At 49.5% G+C, this 18,654-nt stretch overlaps 1 protein-coding gene across 1 annotated transcript in view; it reads right to left on the reverse strand.

Annotated features, from left to right (window-relative positions):
* LOC128700569 (nephrin-like) overlaps positions 1-18,654 on the reverse strand; it is a 694,403-nt gene that overhangs the window by 584,752 nt on the left and 90,997 nt on the right. The window contains exon 3 of the mRNA XM_053793851.2: positions 9,831-10,045. Coding sequence (XP_053649826.2) covers positions 9,831-10,045 — 215 coding nt within the window. The remainder of the gene's footprint in view (positions 1-9,830; positions 10,046-18,654) is intronic.

The raw sequence follows: 18,654 nt of genomic DNA on the forward strand, positions 1-18,654 counted from the left end.
AGCATATAGCAGCAGTAGCAATGAGTTAGCACATAGCAGCAGTAGCAATGAGTTAGCACATAGCAGCAGTAGCAATGAGTTAGCATATAGCAGCAGTAGCAATGAGTTAGCACATAGCAGCAGTAGCAATGAGTTAGCACATAACAGCAGTAGCAATGAGTTAGCATATAGCAGCAGTAGCAATGAGTTAGCATATAGCAGCAGTAGCAATGAGTTAGCATATAGCAGCAGTAGCAATGAGTTAGCATATAGCAGCAGTAGCAATGAGTTAGCATATAGCAGCAGTAGCAATGAGTTAGCATATAGCAGCAGTAGCAATGAGTTAGCATATAGCAGCAGTAGCAATGAGTTAGCATATAGCAGCAGTAGCAATGAGTTAGCATATAGCAGCAGTAGCAATGAGTTAGCATATAGCAGCAGTAGCAATGAGTTAGCATATAGCAGCAGTAGCAATGAGTTAGGATATAGCAGCAGTAGCAATGAGTTAGCACATAGCAGCAGTAGCAATGAGTTAGCACATAGCAGCAGTAGCAATGAGTTAGCACATAGCAGCAGTAGCAATGAGTTAGCACATAACAGCAGTAGCAATGAGTTAGCACATAACAGCAGTAGCAATGAGTTAGCATATAGCAGCAGTAGCAATGAGTTAGCACATAGCAGTAGTAGCAATGAGTTAGCACATAACAGCAGTAGCAATGAGTTAGCATATAGCAGCAGTAGCAATGAGTTAGCATATAGCAGCAGTAGCAATGAGTTAGCATATAGCAGCAGTAGCAATGAGTTAGCATATAGCAGCAGTAGCAATGAGTTAGCATATAGCAGCAGTAGCAATGAGTTAGCACATAGCAGCAGTAGCAATGAGTTAGCATATAGCAGCAGTAGCAATGAGTTAGCATATAGCAGCAGTAGCAATGAGTTAGCATATAGCAGCAGTAGCAATGAGTTAGCATATAGCAGCAGTAGCAATGAGTTAGCATATAGCAGCAGTAGCAATGAGTTAGCATATAGCAGCAGTAGCAATGAGTTAGCATATAGCAGCAGTAGCAATGAGTTAGCATATAGCAGCAGTAGCAATGAGTTAGCATATAGCAGCAGTAGCAATGAGTTAGCATATAGCAGCAGTAGCAATGAGTTAGCATATAGCAGCAGTAGCAATGAGTTAGGATATAGCAGCAGTAGCAATGAGTTAGCACATAGCAGCAGTAGCAATGAGTTAGCACATAGCAGCAGTAGCAATGAGTTAGCACATAGCAGCAGTAGCAATGAGTTAGCACATAACAGCAGTAGCAATGAGTTAGCACATAACAGCAGTAGCAATGAGTTAGCATATAGCAGCAGTAGCAATGAGTTAGCATATAGCAGCAGTAGCAATGAGTTAGCATATAGCAGCAGTAGCAATGAGTTAGCATATAGCAGCAGTAGCAATGAGTTAGCATATAGCAGCAGTAGCAATGAGTTAGCATATAGCAGCAGTAGCAATGAGTTAGCATATAGCAGCAGTAGCAATGAGTTAGCATATAGCAGCAGTAGCAATGAGTTAGCATATAGCAGCAGTAGCAATGAGTTAGCACATAGCAGCAGTAGCAATGAGTTAGCACATAACAGCAGTAGCAATGAGTTAGCACATAACAGCAGTAGCAATGAGTTAGCATATAGCAGCAGTAGCAATGAGTTAGCACATAGCAGCAGTAGCAATGAGTTAGCACATAACAGCAGTAGCAATGAGTTAGCACATAACAGCAGTAGCAATGAGTTAGCATATAGCAGCAGTAGCAATGAGTTAGCACATAACAGCAGTAGCAATGAGTTAGCATATAGCAGCAGTAGCAATGAGTTAGCACATAACAGCAGTAGCAATGAGTTAGCACATAGCAGCAGTAGCAATGAGTTAGCACATAACAGCAGTAGCAATGAGTTAGCACATAACAGCAGTAGCAATGAGTTAGCACATAACAGCAGTAGCAATGAGTTAGCACATAACAGCAGTAGCAATGAGTTAGCACATAACAGCAGTAGCAATGAGTTAGCACATAACAGCAGTAGCAATGAGTTAGCACATAACAGCAGTAGCAATGAGTTAGCACATAACAGCAGTAGCAATGAGTTAGCATATAGCAGCAGTAGCAATGAGTTAGCATATAGCAGCAGTAGCAATGAGTTAGCATATAGCAGCAGTAGCAATGAGTTAGCATATAGCAGCAGTAGCAATGAGTTAGCATATAGCAGCAGTAGCAATGAGTTAGCACATAGCAGCAGTAGCAATGAGTTAGCACATAACAGCAGTAGCAATGAGTTAGCACATAACAGCAGTAGCAATGAGTTAGCATATAGCAGCAGTAGCAATGAGTTAGCATATAGCAGCAGTAGCAATGAGTTAGCATATAGCAGCAGTAGCAATGAGTTAGCATATAGCAGCAGTAGCAATGAGTTAGCATATAGCAGCAGTAGCAATGAGTTAGCATATAGCGGCAGTAGCAATGAGTTAGCATATAGCAGCAGTAGCAATGAGTTAGCACATAGCAGCAGTAGCACTGAGTTAGCACATAGCAGCAGTAGCAATGAGTTAGCATATAGCAGCAGTAGCAATGAGTTAGCACATAGCAGCAGTAGCAATGAGTTAGCACATAACAGCAGTAGCAATGAGTTAGCATATAGCAGCAGTAGCAATGAGTTAGCATATAGCAGCAGTAGCAATGAGTTAGCATATAGCAGCAGTAGCAATGAGTTAGCATATAGCAGCAGTAGCAATGAGTTAGCATATAGCAGCAGTAGCAATGAGTTAGCATATAGCAACAGTAGCAATGAGTTAGCATATAGCAGCAGTAGCAGCGAAAGGCAATGAGATATTTATATTTCGTTACAGACCGAGCGACAACAAGTAGACATTTGCATTTGCTTCCCGTGTCAGAATCATCATAGAAACAAGCTTTGACCCAAAAAATTTTGCTGCCTCTAGTAAACGCTTGTTATATCATCTTGAAGATGCTGTACACAATGAGTTTTGTGAAGATCTTCCATCTCTATTCCAGTCTTACAATCTCCTACACAAGTCACATGAAGCACCATTAACTCATACTGTTTTATTAACCCTTTCAAAGTCAGTGTTGAAAATGTGACAAGTCGTAACAGGGCTTCCTACGATGGTATATCAAATATCCAAGTATAGTTCACGTCTCGGACATGTAGTTTAGCTTTTACGATTTTTGGTAAATATGGAACTTGACACTCAGCACACACACCAAACATGTGTATCAACATAACAATTAACTTCTTGCCAGACACATAATTCATTACAAGAGCGTAATACTTCTATCCAGTATCACCAGGAACAAGCTAGTGTTATCTGATAGGGATACACAGTTATTCATGTTAGTGAATATTCCAATAAAGTCATCGCTAGAACAACAGTTCAACTTGCTCAAGCATCTAACACCAGTGTCTTTAGGGATTATCCGGACCTTCTTAATTTGCTTAAGTAGAACCACACTGCCAGCAACTTTACTCTTTACTATAGTGATGATAATGAACGATATTTACAGCATTAGGGAAATGCTTGACATCTACAAACAACTGTTATTCATCAATGCTTTCAGAGCTCGATACGGCGCATGCTATCAGTGGCTCTATAAACCCCAACAACAGCAACATCATCATCAATACTTTCACAAGATGCATCATAAATATAGAACGTAAGAAAATCTATGACTTTCTTCAGTTTGATTCATGACAGCAAGCTATCCAGTTTGGTTGAACAGTTGTGTTTACCAGGTCAAAATAATTTAATTGTTGCCTTTTCTGGGAAAAAGGCAATGCTCTATTTGTTTAATGGTCGTTCAAATGAGACACTGGCCATTCTGCGTCGTGCAGGGCTAACAGCAAGGGTTGCAGCAGTAAAAGTTTTGTGACTGCAGTGCTCCTGCCACCTTCTTTATCTACCAAAGTTCTGTACTTTATATGTTCATTACTAAATGTAATAATAGTAGGTGAAAGCAGCATCCACGACTCCATGTAAGAGGACAGACACAGGAAGAAATGATTACTACCTAGTCATGTAGAGCACAGGCCCTACAGCTCCTACATCCACTCTGTCTGTAATTTGTTGTAGCCCTTCCACATCCTGCCTCAGTGTTCACTGTAGCTGCAAGAAAAATGCTTTGGAATGTACAATAGTTTGTGCTCGTAGTTATGACTATGGACGAGGAAACAAATTGGAAGTGTTTCATTGGTGGATATAATTATTTTCGTACACAGTAGTGCATAAAGTTCCTGTCCCGCGAGGACCCATATAGGGAACACTTTTTTTTGAGGGGTCTCATTCCACCCTATGATCCTCACATGATTCTGTTCTGAGAGATTGTCTTATACCACCATTTCTCTCAAACTCGTTAAAATATCTCTTATTTCATTCTCTGTACTCATATTTCTCTTCCAAATATCTCTTATTTCATTCAGTCTGCTTATATTTTCTTTTCCAAGACATTGAAAAATGTAAGTACCGGAAAATAATTTAACTTTCATATATATTTCTGGCAAAATATATAAGTTCTTTTCTGTGTCACCTTCCTCCATGTACTATCTGACCCTGCCACACCTCCACGTACTATCTGACCCTGCCACACCTCCACGTACTATATGACCCTGCCACATCTCCACGTACTATCTGACCCTGCCACACCTCCACGTACTATCTGACTCTGCCACACCTCCACGTACTATCTGACCCTGCCACACCTCCACGTACTATCTGACCCTACCACACCTCCACGTACTATCTGACCCTGTCACACCTTCATGTAGCATCTGACCCTGCCACACCTCCATGTACCATCTGACCCTGCCACACCTCCATGTACCATCTGACCCTGCCACACCTCCATGTACCATCTGACCCTGCCACACCTTCATGTGCCATCTGACCCTGCCACGCCTTCATGTACCATCTGACCCTGCCACACCTTCACGTAACATCTGTCCCTGCCACACCTCCATGTAACATCTGACCATGCCACACCTCCATGTAACATCTGACCCTGCCACACCTCCACCTACCATCTAACACCCTACACCTCCACCTACCATCTAACACCCTACACCTCCACCTACCATATAACTTCCACCACACATCCACCTACGATCTAACTCCGTCACACCTCCACCTGCCAACTCCCGCACACTTCCACTTACTAACTCCCACACACCTCCACCTACCAACTTACTCCCACACACTTCCACTTACTAACTCCCCCACACCTCCACCTACCAACTAATTCCCCCCCGGCGACAAACATCCGCTGGGCAAATGCCAACAACAAGACACCTGACACCTCAAAAATCAGAGCCCAAATTAGCACTGAGAAAATGCTAGAGAGTGTATTGAATCTTTCCCTGGAAGATGGACAGTGGTTACAAGCCTCACTTCCAGTCAGGCATGGGGGGGGGGGGCTGGGAGTACGCAGATCTTCCTAGATTTCCCTACCAGCTTTCCTATCCTCTTCCATAACCAGAGCCATCACTGAATGGGAGGTTCTTGCTGCTCCAGTACCAAAACCTAGTGCAACACTGGCCTACAAACAGTCAAGTTTGGATGGCCCCATCGCTGAAAAGGTGCTTGCCAACATGTTTGGGGATGTAACATCAGACATGGAGACTACCCGTCTCCAACCTGTGAGTGCACTCCACTCCGGAGACTTCCTCCAAACAGTTCCCATTTCGGCAAGGGGAACACACCTCGATGCTAAGACTCTCCGTATTGCAGTGGCTCTGCACCTTGCTGCCCCAATTCACACGGAATATACGTGTATTTACGGCGATGCACAAGCCGACCAATATGGTCTACATGGTCTTAACTGTTCCAAAACCAAGAGCTGGCATGCAAGACACAATGAGGTCAACGACATCATAAAGAGAACCCTTGCTACAGCTGGATGCCCAGCCAAGAGAGAGCCCCGATCACTAGCAGCCAAAAATTCCCACAACCCAGCAAACTGCCCCGATGGGATCACCATCTATCCTTTGAAGAATGGCAAGCTCTTAGCATGGGACTATACCTGTGTATTCACACTGGTGGACACCTATATCCATCACAGTGTCGGACGACAGAGAGGAGCTGCTGACCATAGGGAGGAGTACAAGGGACATAAATCAACAGTATCAATTTGTCCCAGTGGGATCAGAGACCTTGGGATCATGGGGAAAAAATGTCACACGTTTCCTTATAGAACTGGGTTCCAGACTCATCGACACCAGCAGGGACCCAAGAGCAACCACTTTCATGTTCAAGCGCCTCAGCGTGGCCATCCAGAGTGAACATGAATGCTGCATACTGGGCTCGCGTCCAGCTTCGGAGGAGCTGGAGGAGATTCATAATCTTTGATATATTGTACCAATGTATTCATGTTTGTGTTTTCTGTCAATGTATTCTGTATATTAATAAATTTTCCCATAGAATATAAAATATAGGGGGTGGTAGGAGAAGAAAATATTCAAACAGCTCCGGGGGGTATCTAGACTGTTTGTAGGCCAGTGCTGCACTAGGTTTTGGAGCTAGAGCAGCAAGAGTCTCCCATTCAGTGATGGCACTGGCCTAGTTAGGGTCCTGTATTTCTGCTGAGTCACTGAGGATGTCCGGAAGAATTTGTTTTATTAACTCATTAGATGCTATGGAAGAGGATAGGCAAGCTGGTAGAGCAATCTGGGAAGATTTGCGTACTCCCAGCCCTCCAAGCCTGACTGGAAGTGAGGCTTGCAACCACTGTCCATCTTAAAGGAAAAGGCTCAATACTCTCTCTAGCACGGTCTTGAGAGAATCATATTCCTAGAGTTTGGGACTGCTGAAGACTGGGGAGCATGATGTGTGGTGATGTCTTTCATCTTGCCTTCCATCGTCCTTAGGTCTGAGATTTATATATATATATATATATATATATATATATATATATATATATATATGTATATATATATATATATATATATATATATATATATATATATATATATATATATATATATATATATATATGTGTGTGTAGTGCCGAATATGTAAAACTGGTCAATTAGCAAGAACTCATTTAAAATTAAGTCCTTTCTAAAAATTTCTCTTATACTTTTAAAGATATATTTTTTTCATTAATGTTAATGTAAAAATTTTTAATTTTGCACCAAAAGAATCTTAGAAAACTTACTTAACCTTATTATAACAAGAACAATTTATTTTAGCCTAACCCAGCTATATATATTTTAGATTTGTTTACAATAATTTAATACTAAACAAATACATTGAAATATATTTTTTTTGTTAGGTTCAGAATGATTTTGGCGAAATTATTGCATACACAAATTTTCACTTGACCTATATGGCAAGATGAGCGTTGCTATTTAAGCCAAGATCTCAAGTTCTGCCTATTCGGCACGACATATATATATTAACACACATTACTTCAGAAGAATCAGAAGAGGGAAGAGAAGCATATTTAAAATGTTAAATACCGAGGTGACACCTCACTCACATTTGTCCAGCATCAAGTTAAATTGTTCGTATGACACAGAACACTATGTACTTTTGGGATAAATAATTTTACCTTCAAAATTATGAACAGTATTCTGGACTATAAATTTGTCAAGTTTATAGATACCAGAACTCAAATTTTAAATGTGTTGTGCATCATTCTTAACAAGAGGTGATTTCACAATACTGTGTTGAACTGTAGAATTACAGGGAAATAATTCTTTGGCATTAGTCCAGTCTACACAATGGCTTGTATTCCTTACATAATTCAACAAAATACTAGATTCTTCTCCAATAGATATTGCATATATTATTTAACACTTATCACAAGAGATTTGCCAGTTTGTCCTATATAAAAGTTATCACAACTTTCACACTGGATGGAGTATACACAACCCAAAAGTTCCTTCGGAGAATTTTTAATTAATTTTTGTTTTATGGTGTCATTTTTAAAGACAACTTTAACAGTAAAGTATTCAAGAACTTGTGGGAGGTGAGAGATTTTTATTACATGGTAAAACTAGCAAATTCTCAAGCTTATAAATATCGGATATTAGGTTCTGTCTTAACAAGCCGTTCATGTAAGTGTTGAGGAACTGGTTGACAATTGCTTGATCATTTCCTCATTATCTCTAAGTAGCGTTTTAAGTTGCTTAATAAACTTATTATTGACCTGGTCTAGATGCTTCTTATAAACGGAAACTTAAGTTTCTCTCTTTCAATAACAGATTTATTTTCCCCTTATAATTTCCCATGTCCAAAATTTTCTGCTTTCGTAAAGTGAATCTTGGATCATTTCTGGTCATCGTATGACTTAAATAATCATTAAATACATTTCGAGTACACAGGTCTGAGAATGGGTTTATACACAATGCCTTTGCAAATGTTGAGAGCCTCGAGGAATAAATCCCCTTATTTTTCCAAACTGCAGAACTTAGCAAAATCTACGTAATTAGTGTCCCCACTGGCAACGTGAAACTTAACCCATATCCTAAATCTGTCTGTTGTTCCCACTGAACGCAGCACTCGACTAGCTGATTACAAAATCAGGGATAGTGTGCTCAGTGTTCAGTTTTCCTGTCTGGTAACATGCAGTTTTAAGTTTTGTTATTCTCAACTTTCTTAATGATCTTGCCAATCAAACGGTACTTAGTTAAAAAAAATATTAGCTTGATTTTTTTTTCCACTTCAGTGAGTATCATCTTTCAGGTCGTAGCTAATAAATATTCATAGAAAGGACTAATCAGTGTAGTTGATCAGCGTCGATGAAAGGTTGATCAACTTAATCTGTAGAAGCGATTTTGGTTCAACCTGTTTCCTGAGACACTAAGAGATGCAGAACAAGGAAGCGTTGCAGCGAACCCTGGAGAGGGTTTCAGGGATCAACGCCCCCACGGCCCGGTCTGAGACCAGGCTTCATGGTGGAACAGGGTCTGATCAACCAGGCTGTTACTGCTGGCCGCACGAAAGCTGACGTACGAACCACAGCCCGGTTGGTCAGGTACTGACTTTAGGTGCCTGTCCAGTGCCTTCTTGAAGACAGCCAGGGGTCTATTGGTAATCCCCCTTATGTATGCTGGGAGGCAGTTGAACAGTCTTAGACCCCGGACACTTATTGTGTTGTCTCTCACTGCACTCGTGGCGCCCCTGCTTTTCATTGGGGGAATGTTGCATCTCCTGCCGAGTCTTTTGCTTTCATAGGAAGTGATTTTCGTGTGCAGGTTTGGTACCCATCCCTCCAGGACCATCCAAGTGTATATTATCATGTACCTCTCTCGCCTGCGTACCAGGGAATACAGATCAAGGACCTTCAACCGTTCCCAGTAATTTAGGTGCCTTATCGTACTTATGTGTGCCGTGAAAGTTCTCTGTAGTGCAGAGAAGTGGAGAGAATCAAAGACAGGAAGCCTACATAGGCCTCCTCTTGGACATGGCTTATTAACCATGAAATATAGCGCTTCCTGATCTCATACATTTTCAAGCAACTTGATAATGTGAGAAATCACGAAAATATGCGTTTGTTTATTCTTAAATTTTTGTATTCTTATCTAAGATATATATTGTTCCATTAGGCTAAATTAAATTAAATTTCGCTTTTTATAATAAGGTTAAGTAAGTTTTCTGTTGTTGTTTTTTTGTACAAAATTATTAATTTTTACATTAACATAAAAAAAATTATTCTTGAAACCTATAAGAGAAAATATTAAAGAGGACTTAATTTAAATGAGTTTTTGCTAATTCACTAGTTTTACCTATTCGGCACGACATATATACATATACATACATATACATAACGAGAGAGAATTTAATAATATGATTTACTCACCATAGACTTTTAGCTTGACTAAGGATGTGAGTGACGGGGAACTCAGAAAGTCCACCCTGCAGGTGAAGTCACCTTCGTCGTTCAAGGTTACACGCTGCAGGTTCAGGTGAACCCGCTGCGGCTGTGTCAGGTTCAAGGAGACACGTCCGTCGTACGCAGCGTCCCGGATCTTCGAGTTTCCGGCACGCCAGAAATCTCCGTTCCGCGCGTCGTAACTGCGGGAGAATAATAATGTTATGCACGAGAATGTAACTTTCTGTTTCTTACTTTCTACAGCTCCCAGTAGCTCATCCCACTCCCCAGCTCCTAGTAACTCATCCCACTCCCCAGCTCCTAGTAACTCATCCCACTCCCCAGCTCCCAGTAACTCATCCCACTCCCCAGCTCCCAGTAACTCATCCCACTCCCCAGCTCCCAGTAACTCATCCCACTCCCCAGCTCCTAGTAACTCATCCCACTCCCCAGCTCCTAGTAACTCATCCCACTCCCCAGCTCCCAGTAACTCATCCCACTCCCCAGCTCCCAGTAACTCATCCCACTCCCCAGCTCCCAGTAACTCATCCCACTCCCCAGCTCCCAGTAACTCATCCCACTCCCCAGCTCCCAGTAATTCATCCCACTCCCCAGCTCCCAGTAACTCATCCCACTCCCCAGCTCCCAGTAACTCATCCCACTCCCCAGCTCCCAGTAACTCATCCCACTCCCCAGCTCCCAGTAATTCATCCCACTCCCCAGCTCCCAGTAACTCATCCCACTCCCCAGCTCCCAGTAACTCATCCCACTCCCCAGCTCCCAGTAATTCATCCCACTCCCCAGCTCCCAGTAACTCATCCCACTCCCCAGCTCCCAGTAACTCATCCCACTCCCCAGCTCCCAGTAATTCATCCCACTCCCCAGCTCCCAGTAACTCATCCCACTCCCCAGCTCCCAGTAACTCATCCCACTCCCCAGCTCCCAGTAACTCATCCCACTCCCCAGCTCCCAGTAATTCATCCCACTCCCCAGCTCCCAGTAACTCATCCCACTCCGCAGCTCCTAGTAGCTCATCCCACTCCGCAGCTCCTAGTAACTCATCCCACTCCCCAGCTCCTAGTAACTCATCCCACTCCCCAGCTCCTAGTAACTCATCCCACTCCCCAGCTCCTAGTAACTCATCCCACTCCCCAGCTCCCAGTAACTCATTCCACTCCCCAGCTCCCAGTAACTCATCCCACTCCCCAGCTCCTAGTAACTCATCCCACTCCCAAGCTCCTAGTAACTCATCCCACTCCCCAGCTCCCAGTAACTCATCCCACTCCCCAGCTCCCAGTAACTTATCCCACTCCCCAGCTCCCAGTAACTCATCCCACTCCCCAGCTCCTAGTAACTCATCCCACTCCCCAGCTCCTAGTAACTCATCCCACTCCCCAGCTCCCAGTAACTCATCCCACTCCCCAGCTCCTAGTAACTCATCCCACTCCCCAGCTCCTAGTAACTCATCCCACTCCCCAGCTCCTAGTAACTCATCCCACTCCCCAGCTCCCAGTAACTCATCCCACTCCCCAGCTCCTAGTAACTCATCCCACTCCCCAGCTCCCAGTAACTTATCCCACTCCCCAGCGCCCAGTAACTCATCCCACTCCCCAGCTCCCAGTAACTCATCCCACTCCCCAGCTCCTAGTAACTCATCCCACTCCCCAGCTCCTAGTAACTCATCCCACTCCCCAGCTCCCAGTAACTTATCCCACTCCCCAGCTCCCAGTAACTCATCCCACTCCCCAGCTCCCAGTAACTCATCCCACTCCCCAGCTCCCAGTAACTTATCCCACTCCCCAGCTCCCAGTAACTTATCCCACTCCCCAGCTCCCAGTAACTCATCCCACTCCCCAGCTCCCAGTAACTTATCCCACTCCCCAGCTCCCAGTAACTTATCCCACTCCCCAGCTCCCAGTAACTTATCCCACTCCCCAGCTCCCAGTAACTCATCCCACTCCCCAGCTCCCAGTAACTTATCCCACTCTCCAGCTCCCAGTAACTTATCCCACTCCCCAGCTCCCAGTAACTCATCCCACTCCCCAGCTCCCAATAACTCATCCCACTCCCCAGCTCCTAGTAACTTATCCCACTCCCCAGCTCTCAGTAACTTATCCCACTCACCAGCTCCCAGTAACTCATCCCACTCCCCAGCTCCCAGTAACTCATCCCACTCCCCAGCTCCCAGTAACTCATCCCACTCCTCAGTTCCCAGTAATTCATCCCACTCCCCAGCTCCCAGCAACTCATCCCTCTCCCCAGTTCCCAGTAACTCATCCCACTCCCCAGCTCCCAGTAACTCATCCCACTCCCCAGCTTCCAGTAACTCATCCCACTCCCCAGCTCCCAGTAACTCATCCCACTCCCCAGCTCCCAGTAATTCATCCCTCTCCCCAGCTCCCAGTAACTCATCCCTCTCCCCAGCTCCCAGTAATTCATCCCTCTCCCCAGCTTCCTGTAACTCTACCCACTCCCCAGTTCCCCGTAACTCTACCCACTCCCTATCTCCCAGTAACTTTACCCACTCCCTCAGCCCTCTTTTCCACAACCCAGATCTTTATACCTCACTCAAAACCCTCATTCTTTTTACAACTACACATTCCCGACCCCTTACCCCAGTCCTCTCTCCCTCAACCCCTCACCTCAGTCCTCTCTCCCTCAACCCCTCACCCCAGTCCTCTCTCCCTCAACCCCTCACCCCAGTCCTCTCTCCCTCAACCCCTCACCCCAGTCCTCTCTCCCTCAACCCCTCACCCCAGTCCTCTCTCCCTCAACCCCTCACCCCAGTCCTCTCTCCCTCAACCCCTCACCCCAGTCCTCTCTCCCTCAACCCCTCACCCCAGTCCTCTCTCCCTCAACCCCTTACCCCAGTCCTCTCTCCCTCAACCCCTCACCCCAGTCCTCTCTCCCTCAACCCCTCACCCCAGTCCTCTCTCCCTCAACCCCTAACCCCAGTCCTCTCTCCCTCAACCCCTCACCCCAGTCCTCTCTCCCTCAACCCCTCACCCCAGTCCTCTCTCCCTCAACCCCTCACCCCAGTCCTCTCTCCCTCAACCCCTAACCCCAGTCCTCTCTCCCTCAACCCCTCACCCCAGTCCTCTCTCCCTCAACCCCTAACCCCAGTCCTCTCTCCCTCAACCCCTCACCCCAGTCCTCTCTCCCTCAACCCCTAACCCCAGTCCTCTCTCCCTCAACCCCTCACCCCAGTCCTCTCTCCTTCAACCCCTCACCCCAGTCCTCTCTCCCTCAACCCCTCACCCCAGTCCTCTCTCCCTCAACCCCTCACCCCAGTCCTCTCTCCCTCAACCCCTCTCCCCAGTCCTCTCTCCCTCAACCCCTCACCCCAGTCCTCTCTCCCTAAACCCCTCACCCCAGTCCTCTCTCCCTCAACCCCTCACCCCAGTCCTCTCTCCCTCAACCCCTCACCCCAGTCCTCTTTCCCTCAACCCCTCACCCCAGTCCTCTCTCCTTCAACCCCTCACCCCAGTCCTCTCTCCCTCAACCCCTCACCCAGTCCTCTCTCCCTCAACCCCTCACCCCAGTCCTCTCTCCCTCAACCCCTCACCCCAGTCCTCTCTCCCTCAACCCCTCACCCCAGTCCTCTCTCCCTCAACCCCTCACCCCAGTCCTCTCTCCATCAACCCCTAACCCCAGTCCTCTCTCCCTCAACCCCTCAACCCAGTCCTCTCTCCCTCAACCCCTCACCCCAGTCCTCTCTCCCTCAACCCCTAACCCCAGTCCTCTCTCCCTCAACCCCTCACCCCAGTCCTCTCTCCCTCAACCCCTCACCCCAGTCCTCTCTCCCTCAACCCCTCACCCCAGTCCTCTCTCCCTCAACCCCTCACCCCAGTCCTCTCTCCCTCAACCCCTCACTCCAGTCCTCTCTCCCTCAACCCCTCACCCCAGTCCTCTCTCCCTCAACCCCTCACCCCAGTCCTCTCTCCCTCAACCCCTCACCCCAGTCCTCTCTCCCTCAACCCCTCACCCCAGTCCTCTCTCCCTCAACCCCTCACCCCAGTCCTCTCTTCCTCAACCCCTCACCCCAGTCCTCTCTCCCTCAACCCCTCACCCCAGTCCTCTCTCCCTCAACCCCTCACCCCAGTCCTCTCTCCCTCAACCCCTCACCCCAGTCCTCTCTCCCTCAACCCCTCACCCCAGTCCTCTCTCCCTCAACCCCTCACCCCAGTCCTCTCTTCCTCAACCCCTCACCCCAGTCCTCTCTCCCTCAACCCCTCACCCCAGTCCTCTCTCCCTCAACCCCTCACCCCAGTCCTCTCTCCCTCAACCCCTCACCCCAGTCCTCTCTCCCTCAACCCCTCACCCCAGTCCTCTCTCCCTCAACCCCTCACCCCAGTCCTCTCTCCCTCAACCCCTCACCCCAGTCCTCTCTCCCTCAACCCCTCACCCCAGTCCTCTCTCCCTCAACCCCTCACCCCAGTCCTCTCAACCTCAACCCCTCACCCCAGTCCTCTCTCCCTCAACCCCTCACCCCAGTCCTCTCTCCCTCAACCCCTCACCCCAGTCCTCTCTCCCTCAACCCCTCACCCCAGTCCTCTCTCCCTCAACCCCTCACCCCAGTCCTCTCTCCCTCTACCCCTCACCCCAGTCCTCTCTCCCTCACCCCTCCCCAGTCCTCTCTCCCTCAACCCCTCACCCCAGTCCTCTCTCCCTCAACCCCTCACCCCAGTCCTCTCTCCCTCAACCCCTCACCCCAGTCCTCTCTCCCTCAACCCCTCACCCCAGTCCTCTCTCCCTCAACCCCTCACCCCAGTCTCTCCCTCAACCCCTCACCCCAGTCCTCTCTCCCTCAACCCCTCACCCCAGTCCTCTCTCCCTCAACCCCTCACCCCAGTCCTCTCTCCCTCAACCCCTCACCCCAGTCCTCTCTCCCTCAACCCCGCACCCCAGACCTCTCTCCCTCAACCCCTCACCCCAGTCCTCTCTCAACCCCTCAACCCCTCACCCCAGTCCTCTCTCCCTCAACCCCTCACCCCAGTCCTCTCTCCCACAACCCCTCACCCCAGTCCTCTCTCTCCCTCAACCCCTCACCCCAGTCCTCTCTCCCTCAACCCCTCACCCCAGTCCTCTCTCCCTCAACCCCTCACCCCAGTCCTCTCTCCCTCAACCCCTCACCCCAGTCCTCTCTCCCTCAACCCCTCACCCCAGTCCTCTCTCCCTCAACCCCTCACCCCAGTCCTCTCTTCCTCAACCCCTCACCCCAGTCCTCTCTCCCTCAACCCCTCACCCCAGTCCTCTCTCCCTCAACCCCTCACCCCAGTCCTCTCTCCCTCAACCCCTCACCCCAGTCCTCTCTCCCTCAACCCCTCACCCCAGTCCTCTCTCCCTCAACCCCTCACCCCAGTCCTCTCTCCCTCAACCCCTCACCCCAGTCCTCTCTCCCTCAACCCCTCACCCCAGTCCTCTCTCCTCAACCCCTCACCCCAGTCCTCTCTCCCTCAACCCCACACCCCAGTCCTCTCTCCCTCAACCCCTCACCCCAGTCCTCTCTCCCTCAACCCCTCCCCCCAGTCCTCTCTCTCTCAACCCCTCACCCCAGTCCTCTCTCCCTCAACCCCTCACCCCAGTCCTCTCTTCCTCAACCCCTCACCCCAGTCCTCTCTCCCTCAACCCCTCACCCCAGTCCTCTCTCCCTCAACCCCTCACCCCAGTCCTCTCTTCCTCAACCCCCCACCCCAGTCCTCTCTCCCTCAACCCCTCACCCCAGTCCTCTCTCCCTCAACCCCTCACCCCAGTCCTCTCTTCCTCAACCCCTCACCCCAGTCCTCTCTCCCTCACCCCAACCCCTCACCCCAGTCCTCTCTCCCTCAACCCCCCACCCCAGTCCTCTCTCCTCAACCCCTCACCCCAGTCCTCTCTCCCTCAACCCCTCACCCCAGTCCTCTCTACCTCAACCCCGCACCCCAGTCCTCTCTCCTCAACCCCTCACCCCAGTCCTCTCTGCCTCAACCCCTCACCCCAGTCCTCTCTCCCTCAACCCCCACCCCAGTCCTCTCTCCCTCAACCCCTCACCCCAGTCCTCTCTCCCTCAACCCCTCACCCCAGTCCTCTCTCCCTCAACCCCTCACCCCAGTCCTCTCTTCCTCAACCCCCCACCCCAGTCCTCGCTCCCTCAACCCCTCACCCCAGTCCTCTCTCCCTCAACCCCCCACCCCAGTCCTCTCTTCCTCAACCCCCCACCCCAGTCCTCTCTCCCTCAACCCCTCACCCCAGTCCTCTCTCCCTCAACCCCCCACCCCTCTCTCCCTCAACCCCCCACCCCAGTCCTCTCTCCCTCAACCCCTCAAGTCCCCCTCAACCCCTCACCCCAGTCCTCTCTCCCTCAACCCCCCACCCCAGTCCTCTCTCCCTCAACCCCCCACCCCAGTCCTCTCTCCCTCAACCCCACACCCCAGTCCTCTCTCCCTCAACCCCTCACCCCAGTCCTCTCTCCCTCAACCCCACACCCCAGTCCTCGCTCCCTCAACCCCCCACCTCAGTCCTCTCTCCCTCAACCCCTCACCCCAGTCCTCTCTCCCTCAACCCCTCACCCCAGTCCTCTCTCCCTCAACCCCTCACCCCAGTCCTCTCTCCCTCAACCCCTCACCCCAGTCCTCTCTCCCTCAACCCCTCACCCCAGTCCTCTCTCCCAAAACCCCTCACCCCAGTCCTCTCTCCCTCAACCCCTCACCCCAGTCCTCTCTCCCTCAACCCCCCACCCCAGTCCTCTCTCCCTCAACCCCTCACCCCAGTCCTCTCTCCCTCAACCCCTCACCCCAGTCCTCTCTCCCTCAACCCCTCACCCCAGTCCTCTCTCCCTCAACCCCCCACCCCAGTCCTCTCTTCCTCAACCCCCCACCCCAGTCCTCTCTCCCTCAACCCCTCACCCCAGTCCTCTCTCCCTCAACCCCCCACCCCAGTCCTCTCTTCCTCAACCCCCCACCCCAGTCCTCTCTCTCTCAACCCCTCACCCCAGTCCTCTCTCCCTCAACCCCTCACCCCAGTCCTCTCTCCCTCAACCCCCCACCCCAGTCCTCTCTCCCTCAACCCCCCACCCCAGTCCTCTCTCCCTCAACCCCCCACCCCAGTCCTCTCTCCCTCTACCCCTCACCCCAGTCCTCTCTCCCTCAACCCCTCACCCCAGTCCTCTCTCTCTCAACCCCTCACCCCAGTTCTCTCTCCCTCAACCCCTCACCCCAGTCCTCTCTCCCTCAACCCCTCACCCCAGTCCTCTCTCCCTCATCCCCCCACCCCAGTCCTCTCTCCCTCAACCCCCCACCCCAGTCCTTTCTCCCTCAACCCCCCACCCCAGTCCTCTCTCCCTCAACCCCTCACCCCAGTCCTCTCTCCCTCAACCCCCCACCCCAGTCCTCTCTCCCTCAACCCCTCACCCCAGTCCTCTCTCCCTCAACCCCTCACCCCAGTCCTCTCTCCCTCAACCCCCCACCCCAGTCCTCTCTCCCTCAACCCCACACCCCAGTCCTCTCTCCCTCAACCCCACACCCCAGTCCTCTCTCCCTCAACCCCCCACCCCAGTCCTCTCTCCCTCTACCCCTCACCCCAGTCCTCTCTCCCTCAACCCCTCACCCCAGTCCTCTCTCCCTCAACCCCTCACCCCAGTTCTCTCTCCCTCAACCCCTCACCCCAGTCCTCTCTCCCACCACCCCTCACCCCCAGTCCTCTCTCCCTCAACCCCCCACCCCAGTCCTCTCTCCCTCAACCCCCCACCCCAGTCCTCTCTCCCTCAACCCCCCACCCCAGTCCTCTCTCCCTCAACCCCTCACCCCAGTCCTCTCTCCCTCAACCCCCCACCCCAGTCCTCTCTCCCTCAACCCCCCACCCCAGGCCTCTCTCCCTCAACCCCTCACCCCAGGCCTCTCTCCCTCAACCCCTCACCCCAGTCCTCTCTCCCTCAACCCCCCACCCCAGTCCTCTCTCCCTCAACCCCTCACCCCAGTCCTCTCTTCCTCAACCCCTCACCCCAGTCCTCTCTCCCTCAACCCCTCACCCCAGTCATCTCTCCCTCAACCCCTCACCCCAGTCCTCTCTCCCTCAACCCCTCACCCCAGTCCTCTCTCCCTCAACCCCTCACCCCAGTCCTCTCTCCCTCAACCCCTCACCCCAGTAAATGTAAATGAAAATCTAGGTGTTTATCCATTTTAATTAATCAGGGACGTCATCACTTTGAAGTGGCCCAGGAGATTTAGCTCAGCACACTGAAGAAATCTAGTAGCCCTAGCTTAATAAACTCAAGATGCGACGGTGTTGAAAGTTGATCAAGTTTGAATCTTGTCGACTACACAAAGTTAAGAAACCCGCAGTTACCTCTTCGTTTCTTGTCTAGAAAAATTTAGTCCCTGAAATAGGAAATAAACAGAGAAATCAAATCTCTCTGGTTATATAATTTTCAACTTGAGATTAAAAGCCTTAAGAGGACCTAGAGCTTTAACTCAACCTTCATCAACATAAAATAAATTATGCAATGGTGCAATCACTGCGCATGTGTCCAGGTGATTGTTTTTTATCTAGTCATCACCATACTGACCACGGTCACCTGACCAACAAACTGGAAAATATTTAAAAAATCGCCAAATTTGTTCCTCTGTAGTTTAATAATCATTTAAACTTTACCTTTGTTAAGGTACATTATCTGTGATCTTTGGAAATTTATCGCAAATAACATTCACCAGTGATTACTTAGAATCCATTTTCCAAAATTTTCCGAGTTTTTAAATAAAATTGGAAAATGGGGCCTACACAGCAAAAATTCCATTAGAATTTTCCTCTCAGAAATATGCAAGAAGACTTTAATATT

The sequence above is a fragment of the Cherax quadricarinatus genome, chromosome 65 (assembly GCF_038502225.1).
Source record: "Cherax quadricarinatus isolate ZL_2023a chromosome 65, ASM3850222v1, whole genome shotgun sequence".
Taxonomy (NCBI): Eukaryota; Metazoa; Arthropoda; class Malacostraca; order Decapoda; family Parastacidae; genus Cherax; species Cherax quadricarinatus.